Source organism: Trachymyrmex cornetzi, unplaced genomic scaffold, assembly GCF_001594075.2.
Source record: "Trachymyrmex cornetzi isolate Tcor2-1 unplaced genomic scaffold, Tcor1.1 scaffold299, whole genome shotgun sequence".
NCBI lineage: Eukaryota > Metazoa > Arthropoda > Insecta > Hymenoptera > Formicidae > Trachymyrmex > Trachymyrmex cornetzi.
In genome coordinates, this window is record NW_017297680.1 from 313,755 (window position 1) to 326,131 (window position 12,377).

Here is a 12,377-nt window from a genome sequence, read left to right on the forward strand (position 1 = left end):
TCTCTCTCTCTCTCTCTCTCTCTCTCTCTCTCTCTCTCTCTCTCTCTAAGAAAAGAAAATTAATTTTTTTCTGAAAGGTGTTTCATCTCTTAAAAATGCGATAGAGTTTAAACAATATATGTTTCTTATTTTTTGTTTATAAAATAACATATTAAAAGCTCAATAAAAATCAGAGAAGAACACTTGGATCCCTTCCCTATCAGTTAAAACATTGTCTTGAAAACATTGTCTACTAGAAAATTACTTAGTAATTAAAAAGTATATCACGATTTCTTTTGGAATGATGACAGTGTTGTTCCACATCAAGACGAGAATTTTATTAACAGAAAGTTCAGCGTTGAAATCTTACACTCGTGAATCCCTCTAGTGACAAGTCCATGATCTTTCCAGCCGTGATGGTAAGCCTTCTTTGTGATCTCAATATTATAAACAGGATGAGCTTGCACTCGTTTGGTTTGAAGTCGTACCAGATTGATTCATACGCCGCATCGCTAATCATTTTGCTCTGAAGAAAAATGTCGCAAAAATGCGTTATCAGTGAGATAAATGACTAAATCGATAAAACTTCATCTATGCAGTATACAAAGAGAAAGTTTAGACACATTTCGACTGTACTATAGAAGTTATAAAAAAATTAAATTATTAACAGAATGCGTTCTATTTAAATAATTACGGAAGTATTAAAATTTTTTAATCCCAGTAAATATAGTAAATATAAATAATAAAATAATAAATATGAATGTTGCATAACATAGATGTAAAATGGTGTATATTTAAACATAACATTTATGTCTGTGTTTGGGATTATTTAACATAACAAGCACTTTTTTAGTTTGAATATGACATATATAATTAGTACGGATGCATTGCAACACATTCACATTGGAGGGGAAAAGAAGATTTTATCTTTTTTCTTTGTTTAAAAATGTGTTTTGTTTTAAATTGTTCCATGATGAAAATGCAGTGTAACATTATTTAAAATCGCCAGACACGTGTAACCGAATTACGTAAATTAATGTCAATGCAAATCAAATATAAGGATCTCGCTTGTGCATTCCGACCTTGGCACTGAGATACTCTCCACAAAAGCAGAAGATGAACGCTTCTACCGTAGCAGCCATGTAAAACACAATAGCTTTCATTAATGACGAGCTATCAATCGTATCCGAGTCTTGCGTACTTATTGACTGCAACATAAATCGAACTACAATATAAATTGTTACCATTCTAAGACGCTGATTCTCTTCAGTTTTGGCAATCAATTATGTGCTTACTGTTACAATCATAAAACCTAAGCAACAAATTACTATGGAGCTTGACAAGAATTGGATTAGCGCTATGTAACAGAAAATTTTTTCGATTTGATCCGAAAAGACAATAATCTTCTGATGCTTGCCGATCAATTCCTTCATGATGGAAATAATAAAACGTTGGTTGTTTTTGTTGGGAGAAATGTCTCTTAATGCATCACACAAAATTTCTATCTGACCGCTCGCATGAAGGATCTACAAAAATGCACTTTCTATAAAATCATAGAAAAAATGTTCCACACCATTAGAGATAACAATTAATTGCGCAATTATTAAATAGAAAAAGTGACAGATTATGAAATTAATATGTTCAACTCTAGGTAATTCGCTAGTAATAAAATTTTACATGCTGACAAAAAACATCAAATTTTTTTCCTTTAATTATATACATAACATTGGATTATAGGATGCTGATATTTTTTCTGCTCTTTTTAATGTTGTAGAAAAAAACTTTCTAAATATGTCGTTAAAAATACAAAAACATTTATCACATAATATTGCCTGGTTAAGTAGGTGCAGCTTAATGATATTTTTAATATATTAAGATATTAAGAAAAACTCTTTTTTACAGATTGCACTCACTAATGTGACGATTAGAGAATTCAGTACGCCAGTCGTGGCAGAAGATGCCAATTGATGAAGAAACTCAAAACACATAACGAGCTCGTATCGAGGTGACTCGTCACTCTCAAACGGGAGCTGTAGCTTAAGCGTAAACTCACGAGCAGGCATCTCGACTCCATCAGTGTCATAATCATTACTATGGGACACGAGCACGCCAATACCGTAGGAAAATGCTGCGGCCGAATGAAGTCCGATGATCACGTTGGAGAAGTGCCGCGACAGATTTGCCTTGTTCCTCATGGTATGCACTCCACTGATAGCGACTTCCCTCCAATCTGCAGCCATCGCAGCTAGGATGTCGTAAAATATACTGCGGCAGTTTATTCTATTCGAGAATTGACTAAACGATTCACACTTGTAAGATGAGAATATAATAAGAACAAGAAGAGGATGAGTTCCAGAAAGACAGTAGATAAAAATAATTTTTCGTGTAAATATAGCTTCATGTAAAATCGATTGTACGTTGACAATTATTACGATAAAATAGTACAATACATACTTATATGGCCATATAAATTAACTGGTTAAACTAAAGACAATTGTAAGAAAATATTGAATAAATCTACTGCATCTTCTTTCTTACAAATTTTGAAAATTGAGGTTTTTATCGTAGATAGAGGACATTAATCTCTATTTTATAGAAATATTGCTATAAGAATCGTGACTTTCAAGATTAATTTGTACAAATAAACTCAGTTTTTATCCTCGACGTAAAAGATGTTCTCTTACCGACTATTCAACCATAAAATAATCAGTTTCAGGAACATCACGCTGTATTCCATAGTGACACTCAAACCGTCCATCAGATGTGACATGTCGTCGGTTCCTAAGTGAATAATAATCCACCAGTACTGAAAAGTCTGTACTATACCAGTGGTCAATATCCAAACACCCCGAAAAAACAGCGCATACGACGCATTAGGCCAAATCCCGACAAATCGAAGACCGATTTGCACTGAAAGAGCAACAGTGCTTATAGCCGTCATTTTATCGCGTCTTGATACGTCCTTTACACCAAAATATACCAATATCCGTTCATCAATTTATATTTATTATTATATAAAATTTGGCCAAGAATTCAATAACAACAATATCCAAAATGTAACTTAGAATATTCGTCGATACTACTAACGTATAGCCACGGATTAAATATCGGAGTGAGTACAGATCTAAAACGACTCTAGAACGGCAAGTTGATTACGCAAGGGTCGCCAGACGTAGAAATAATCACCGATCAATTGTAACTAATTGAGAATAAGAATGTTATAACTGCTTATACTGAACATAGAGAGGGAATTATATAAAATTGCAACGATCGAGCGATAATTACGACGCTTACAATATACGATTGTCTTATTCTGTAAAAAATATTGCCGGTAGAACAAATTGCTAACCTGAATAATGTAAGAAACGATTTTCCTCTACCTTCGCGGGAACAACCATGGATCTAGAATAATAGTTCTTTGAAGAAATGTTAAAATATGTTAGAGAAAACGCAGATCATATACGCGTAAGTGCTTCCAAATGTGCAGTAATTAGCGACGATTTTTCATGGAAGAACAATAGTATCATATATGAGGTTTCCAAACTTTTTATTTTTCTTTTAATAAATTTTTTTTTGTCGTAAAAAATATCGCCGATAGAACAAATTGCGAGCTTGAATAATATAAGAAACGATTTTCCTCTACCTCCGCGGGAGCAAGCACAGATCTAGAATAATAGTTCTATGAAGAAACGCTAAAACATATTAAAAAATCGCTCTTTTCTACGAAAAAATCATATACGCGTAAGTGCTTCCAAATGTGCAGTAATTAGTGACAATTTTTCATGGAAGAACAGTAGTATCATATATGCGAGGTTTCCAATTTTTTTATTTTTATTTTAAGGAATTTTTTTGATAAATTCGAAATTATTTATCTTAATAATAAATCAAGTAGTATAAATAAAATCTTTTCTCTGTGATAAATTTAATAATAAATTTGTTTTAATAACAAATCTGGTATTACACATGAATTATTTTTCTTAATTCTTATAGCACATTAAAATTTTCAAATATTTTTATATGTTCTTGTATCTTCTGCTTTATTTTTCTGTACAGTTCTATCGATATACTTCTTTTAGATCCTTTATTTAACGAGAAAACGACGATCAATGCTAGAATATAATGTTTTAAATCATAATAAAATTATATTAAATAAAGTTTTTTCACTTTAAGTATCACAGGATTAACTAAAATATTATGATAAAGTTATTATCATTTGTGTACTATATACACAATATCTACAATTTCTACTATTACATTGATACAATTAATTTATAAAAAGAAATAAACAATACCTTCTAACAGTGTATATACGTAGTTCTAACAATAAGTATATACAATTTCTTCAGCATTAATATTAATACATTGCGTATAAAACAGATATATACGATGCGGAGGCTTTCAAACTCTGAAAAATTAAATAATACGCAATATAAATCAGTTTACCGTATATATAGATTAAAAACAAAGTATTATAATCCTGTTGAATATTTCCAGGTGGGTTCTCATGGGAAGCATAGAAATTTATATAAGATATTCAAAATCCATATGGAAATCTACAGGGTGTATCGTAATCTGTCTAATATTCACATATGCATATACATACTTTATAACTTTTTTATTTAATTTTAAGAAAACTTTCTTTCTATATTTTAAATCACGAATTTTAGGATCCTGTATAGTTGCGTGCATTGCTTATAACTTAAACAGACAATAAGTGACTTATTAATTGGAGAACTGGTGTAGCACGTAACGAAGGAGACTCATAATCAAGAGGTCCCAGGATCAAATCTTACTAAGGTGCATTTTTCAAGACTAATTTAAATAATTTATTTCAGGTAAAAAAAAATTACTACAAACCTCTTAGGAATAATAAAATATGTAAGTCTTACAAGTATAAATAATTTTTTTTTCGAATATTGAACTAGTGTCAGCTTAAGTCTAATCCATTTCAATGGATTTTGACATAGAAAACCACATGATCTCTTATAGGAATCCACATAGCTCTTAAATTTCTGGCCCAAATCCCTATAGGAAGTCAAATAAAATCTCATACGGATTGCCATATGGATTTCTTATGTGGGTCCCTACTCAGTTTTTTCAACAGGGAAACAAAACATTATTGAAAAAACGATATGAATAATATAAATAAAAAATATAAGAAAATATAATATAAAAAATATATAAAATATATAAAAAATATAAAAAATATAATAAATATAATAAATATAAAAAATATAAAATGTTAAATAAAAAATATAATATATTTACTTATTATTTTACATATAATGTGAAATAAGTGTGAGCTACTCAAAATTGCTTTCTCGTAATATATTATTAATTATAATTTTCTTTAATTTTGATTTTTCATAAATAGTGCCTTACAAGACAAATCGAATATCACACATGATATACAATAATTCTTAGCACTCCTATCATAATAAAAACAACATAATATAGATACTTAACATATATTGTAACACAAATGTCTATTATTAATTTATGCATAGCTATAAAAAATCCACAACTCCATTATTGAAATCTTACATTTGCGAATCCTTCTAGCGATAAATCCATAAATTTCCCCGCAGTAATCGTCAGTCGTCTTTGCGATCTCATGATCACAAATAGTAAAATACGGCTATCACGAGGCTTGAGATTGTACCAAACAGATCCATATACAGCATCGCCAATTCCTTTACTCTAAAATGCGAATGAAAGTCAAATGCATGTAAAGAAACAATGACATTATCGGCACATACTCGGTGGTCCATTTTCACATTAGCAATTTCTCGTCCAACTAACGCTAAATATTTAAAAAATGTTGATAAAGTCCCAAAATATAAATATTCCAAGACTATTCCGGAATATTCCGAAACATTTACCAAATGTAAAAGCAACATTTAAGATAATTTAAATAATCGCTAAATATTCATACATCGTTACATATTCGGAGAATGTTCCATATATATCCCACAAAATTATAATTTTACCAGAAATCCCAAGTTCCTTAATCGCTGAATAAAACTTAAACAAAATTGTTAAAAACACATTTCATATACTTTCACCCAATTTTGAAGCTCACTTTACAGGCAAAATACGGTCTTTATATTCTTTCCCTTTTCTTTTAATTCTTACTTTTAGAGTTAATGCATCTCCGCCGCGGCCCTCTGTCGGCGGAGATGTGTAATGCTCGCTTGCGAGTGATTTCCGTGATATATATGAAGGGTATTCATACAATATTCTAAATGTTTCATCGACATTTGCACATTCTGCGACAATTTTTTTATTGTCCGGAATATTTATGCATTAGGAATACAAATTGAACTTTCTATGAATAATTGATGTTAGCTGGGATTCATATCAATCCAATCTTTTTATCAGCAGCACTAATGATCTTTTTAATATTAACAGATTTACGTGGAACAGCGAAAAACTAATAAATAATTTCAGTACTTACCTTATTACTCAGATATTCACCAACAAAACAGAAGATAAATGCCTCTAGAGTAATAGCGATGTAAAAAAACAAGGTTTTTACTAACATCCGAACGCCTTCACCTGTGCCCAACGACTGCAAATCAAGAAAAGATCGGGAAGAAAGTTCAATAAGTTCTATAAGAATCTATAAGACCTCAGACATGGGAGTAGAAAGCAGTCATTTTCCACCATACAACTCGTGAGAGTCGCAAAAGGCTTTATGTAAGGATAAAAGAAATCGAAGATATCCGGTTAGTCTTAAAACATTATAATAAATGGAAAGGATGACTCTTAAAAGAGCTCGAAGTCATGCGAATGCGTTCACACAACAATCTTTTTACTTCCTTTCTGTTTGTGTACAGAATAGTGGAGTTTCATGTCTACAATGCGGTTTCAGCGCACACGTGAATCTGAGACCACTGTTATTTTGAATATCATGAAATATACTCGAAATAAAAATATGTAAAGGGAATAGAAAAGTTATTCGCGGTTATTTCTTTCGTTACTTTTTATAATAACAATTTGATAATGACGTTGCAATTTTTTATGACTATAATGATAACTAACTAAACGCTGAGATTGTGCTAAGATTGAGAAAGTCACTCACTTTGAAAGTAACTTGCATCATTACACGTTTATTTACTAAAAAAAGTAATTTGTAACGAATAACGAGTAACATTACTCGTTATAAATTACTTTTTTCGAAAATTAGAAGTGATGACTAAAAAGAAACGAGTTACGAACGCTGAGTTAATTTTTTAGTAACGAGTAACTTTTCCAATTTGTTACAAGGAATGATCGAGTGACTCTCCAAATTTGATGTTATCGTTACAATCATAAAGAAACATTATCATTGTTAAATCATTATTATAACAGAATAACAATAAAGAAAATAACGGTATTACAAGTGGTTACTTCATTCCCTGAATATGGTGTAATACATATGACATATATATAATTACGTATAGAAGTAAAATTAAAAGTTTACGTTATTCTTTTCCAATTAAAAATGTATAAGATCTCACGTTCAACGTTCGAGTACAAGTATACCAATAGATATCATCTTTAAAGACAATATCTTCGCACATTTTGTAAAGTGCATTAATTAAGTGCATTGGGGAAATTTCAAATATGTACGACGCTTAAAAAACAAAAATTTAACAAACACTTACAGATCTCGGATACTTACAGTTACTATAAGAAATCCGATGCAACATATGATCAAAGTATTCGAGAAAAATTGCATCAAAGCAATGTGAGAAAAAAGACTCTCGATACTCTCCGAGAAATCGATAATCTTATGATGCTTATTGATTAAAGATCTCACAATGGTAATGGATAAATCACGTTTGTTATCTTTGACAAAAATCTCTTCCACTTCCTGTTGCATAAGGTCTATTTGTCCACCAACGTGCAGCATCTGTATATTGTTAATTATTTATTTAATTACATGACTGGTAAACAAAAGTACTTCAACTATCAACAAGTATTATATAAACAATCTTTTATCTTTAATATAATTTAAATAGTACATACACATTATTTAATGTATCGATAAATGCAAACATAAAATATTATATTTTTTAATATAGAACATGTATGTATTTATCATTACATCAAATAATATTTATGTGTAATATACATATATATTTACTAATGCATTTATTACATCTTTAATATTGTATATGAATTTATCGACAAATGAAATAAAAAAAAAATTTTATTAGATGAAGCGCAATATACACACTTGATAAAATGTTTCGCAAATAGCGATATATGTAATATGTAAATACATATGTAAAATGTATAGTATATATACGCGATCTAAAAAGGAATTATAAAGGAACAAATAATCAAGTTGACTATTTTAACACAAACTATAGAAATCAAAGCCTTAAATAGTCTAGCTGGATTTTAATGCTCGTATGATTCTTATGTGAATTTATATACTACGTGTGTAGTCCCCAGAAACACAAGCCGAAATGATTTTTCAAGAATCATACAAGCATTAGGATCCAGCTAAACCGTTTAAGGCTTTGATTTCTATAGTTTGTGTTATCACGTACGGTCCTATAATATATTTATTATATTGACTATTTTAAATTTGTTTTAGGTACATACTAAAATGTCTTCGAAATAAGTGGATATACCAGCCAGCTCGCGACAAAGCATCAAACGTCGTCGAAAGATCTAACCCAACTCGTGATACGAGCAGAAACATAGAGCAACTTTACGATATTGCTCTAAGGGAACAACCCCGAAAAGAAACCACCCCATCTAAGCGCGGAACCCAACATGAAGGGCCGACGCTACGCATGCGCATAGATCGTAGATCGAAAACGCGAATGAATTGCAGGACAATACAGAGACGCGAACCTGATAGACTTATAGAAAAGAGGGGATAAGGTTGAGCCCTGCGGGCTGCGGCCATCGATCATCGCTACTGCGGATCGAGAATCTGTCAGTTCGGAACGTCTCATGTGTGACATATGTGTTACCACTTGCGCCTGCATTTCGTGTCATACCATTCGGTTTAATTTCTTTTTTTTTTGTTTCTTGTATATACTTGTTTTAATTTTTTTTTTCCCCAGTGCAGTGCTTTCCTTACATTCGTGTGTCGCGCATAAATGATGATTTAAATAACGAATACAATTCGATTTCTTTATGAACTTTCGATGAGTTAAAAATTCCTTGCCTTATAACTTGTTTATTTGGTTTAATTAATATTTTGTTAATTTTACATTAAAACATTTTAAGTGAAAATCGACCGATGAAATGGAACATACATAAGTAAAAAACGCTATATTCGATCAAAGCGTTTCTTCATGTCTAGTAATATTTCTTATGAATTCATATAACAATTTAATTGACAAGATAATTAAATTGCTTGTCAACTTAATTTGTATTATTACTCCAGTTTTAGTTTAGGACTATGTTTTGAGACCGACAAATAATCGGTGCATATAGTTTGCTTGAAGTGGAAATTGTATCAATTCATAAAAAATATTATTAGGCATAAAGAACTACCTTGACCGAATATTGTGTTTTTTATTCATTAAATATTTGATTTATTTAATTATTGGTAATTTTTATTATATTTATAAAATAATCTTTTTTTTATCTTTAAAATTAATTATCTTTTTAAACTTTTTTCTCATTAAAGAACGTCAATTGGAAAAAACGAAAGTAATTTTCAAAATAGTTGCCTTAGAAACTGTATCATACATGTACAGGATGTCTAATAATTGTTCTGACAGAGTTAGTGGACATGTAGAGCGGAGTAAACTGAGACGGAAAGACCTCTATCATTTTGCAATTTCCGCAACAGTTAACAAGATATCAATTGTTAAAAATTGCCGAAAATTGATCTTTAATAATTTTTTACTCAAATACTATCACCTTTACAGAAAAACTGTAAGAGATAAAAATTATTTATTTTCTTCTCGTAGAATTCTACGAATTTTTTCAGAATTTTTTATCAACTTTTTAGTACTGCATTTTCTTATTTTTACCAACATGAAAAAATACGGTATTAAAAAATTCTTAAAAAATTCTTAAAAAATTCTTAGAGCTCTATAAGAAGAAAGTAAACAATTTTCGTCTCTTGCAGTTTTTCTGTAAAGTTGATAATATTTGAATAAAAAATTATTGAAGACTAATTTTCAGCAATTTTTAGCAATTAATATCTTGTTAACTATTGCGAAAATTGTAAAATGGTAGAGGACTTTCCGTTGCAGTTTAGTCAGCTCTACATGTCCACGAACTCTGTCAGAACAAACCAGACATCCTGTACATGTCACATCCTCCGAGAGAGATATTCTTTTATATGATAATGCGCTTTTATTTTTTTAACGGAGATAAGAATTAATTCTTATTAATTATTAATAATGAAATTCTCATTAATAAAATAATTTTTTTATCATTGAGAATTACTCATGTATTACAAAAATTATAGAAAAATATATTATATTATTAAATCGCAAGAAAAATAATTGTAAGTGTCGATCGTAGCTCACCAACGTAACCAATAATGCGTCGAGCATACCTATGGCGGAGGCGACCGCCATTAGGCGAACAAATTGCACGAACATTACGATTTCATAAATCGGCGATTCGCAGAATCCAAAAGGCAATTCCATCTTTATTAATAACTCTCGGCAATCGTCATCACTCTGCTTGTTAAGATTGATAGAAGCGGTACTGTAAAGCAATACTGCTATCGAGTAAACACTGATGATCAATTTTGAGCAGCGATGTGCGAGGACCGCCTTGTCAATCATGGCGTACATGTTGGAATATTTGTGCCAATCGTTGGACATCGCTGTCAGGATATTTTTGAATATTCTGCAATTTAACACTTCGCAACTGTCACAATACCGATCTAGATTCATGACATATCGCTAAAAATGCGCTTCCGCCAGTTTGCAATGACGAAAAGAGTCACAAAATCGATTACCGAGCTAATTCTTTTCGTCAAAAGCATAAGTTTATAACTGTCAAATGCATTCGAATTTTTGCTCTGTATTATCAATACGCAGAAAAACATAACATTATGTTTGTAGCATAAAATCTTCTCGGGCGAACCAAAATTAAACAATAATTAATTATAAAGCACTTTGAAATAATCTTGCTCGGCAATCAATACATTTTGCACTTAACATTAATTTTTTTAATCTGTCTTAATTAATTCTTAATCTGAATTAAATTCTGACATTAAAATATAATATTTCGTAAAATTATTATATTTTGTTGGACGTACCGATGATTGACCCACAGGACGATCAGTTTGAAGAAAAGAAGACTATGTGGCAAAGTAGTACTTAAACCGTCTATCAGATTCGGTAACTCCTTGGTGCTGAAATGTGTCAGAAGGTAATGATACTGGAAGATCAACCCTATTCCCATCACCAATGTCCAAAGTAGTTTAAAAAAAACCGAAGCATTCGGCCATATTCCAGTAAGACGAAGGCCAATTTCGACCGATCGACTGACAGTGCTAGTCGGTATCATCGCGCAAAACATTCCACGTATTTTTATCTCTCCGTTGACAAATCAAATGGTATAAATTTTTATTGAGACTTCCGTGTGATCACTATACGTACTCGAAGAATAAGTTTCAAGATATTAACAAGAAGATCGGTAACCTTAACTACCACCGACCAATCGCATATGCTAAACGTGTCTTTTCGTCATATGCTTAGTAATGCAGAAAAAAGTTACTACGATCGAACGATGATTGCAGGTCTTGACAGGCGAAGAATCGACGAGACTGCTATTTTGTCGTTTCCCGAATAGGAAAACCATCTGTCGCCATTATTGCGGATGATTTACTTTAAAAATGCAAGGAAATAGGGAAAAAGTTACAACACGCTAGTACAAGAGCAAAAATCGCCAGAGTGACCATCGTCAAAAGAAGTTTCTGAATAAAGTAGCGAACATAAGTTCTCAAACATGGTGCTGAATTTTCGCGACTGATCGGTGGACGTGCATAAGAAAATGCAATATGCAAAAAATAAACCAATTTCATACGTCATTTCAATTCGAATGTGTACAATTTAAATTAAAGTGATCTCGGATCGGGAATCTAAAGTTGCCAATAATACTCTACTATACATAAACTTATATATTATGTGCTGTACATTAATCCACATTCACCCAGGACGAGGGAATTTGGATAAGTATTTCAATAGAACTTTGTACGATGTAAACACAAGATAAATATTATTTTACATATTTTTAAATGACGGGAACATTTATAACATACATATATCTTACGTCTCGTTCTCAAAGTTTATAAATAAGAGATAAGTAAAATATGTATAAAGACGACAAATGAGTAAAATGTAAAAAAATAAGATTCACGTAATACTTAATGATTTAAAATGATACAGTATACGTATATATATATATATATATATATA

At 30.9% G+C, this 12,377-nt stretch overlaps 1 protein-coding gene across 1 annotated transcript in view; it reads right to left on the reverse strand.

Moving 5' to 3' along the window:
• The window catches only part of LOC108762354 (uncharacterized), a 28,396-nt gene that overhangs the window by 8,204 nt on the left and 7,815 nt on the right, over positions 1-12,377 (reverse strand). The window contains exons 6-17 of the mRNA XM_018509312.1: positions 11,216-11,506; positions 10,473-10,800; positions 7,646-7,876; positions 6,437-6,550; positions 5,524-5,679; positions 4,341-4,384; positions 3,360-3,381; positions 2,664-2,941; positions 1,893-2,244; positions 1,275-1,505; positions 1,062-1,187; positions 352-505 (exon numbers count right to left, since the gene is read on the reverse strand). Coding sequence (XP_018364814.1) covers positions 352-505; positions 1,062-1,187; positions 1,275-1,505; positions 1,893-2,244; positions 2,664-2,941; positions 3,360-3,381; positions 4,341-4,384; positions 5,524-5,679; positions 6,437-6,550; positions 7,646-7,876; positions 10,473-10,800; positions 11,216-11,506 — 2,327 coding nt within the window. The remainder of the gene's footprint in view (positions 1-351; positions 506-1,061; positions 1,188-1,274; positions 1,506-1,892; positions 2,245-2,663; positions 2,942-3,359; positions 3,382-4,340; positions 4,385-5,523; positions 5,680-6,436; positions 6,551-7,645; positions 7,877-10,472; positions 10,801-11,215; positions 11,507-12,377) is intronic.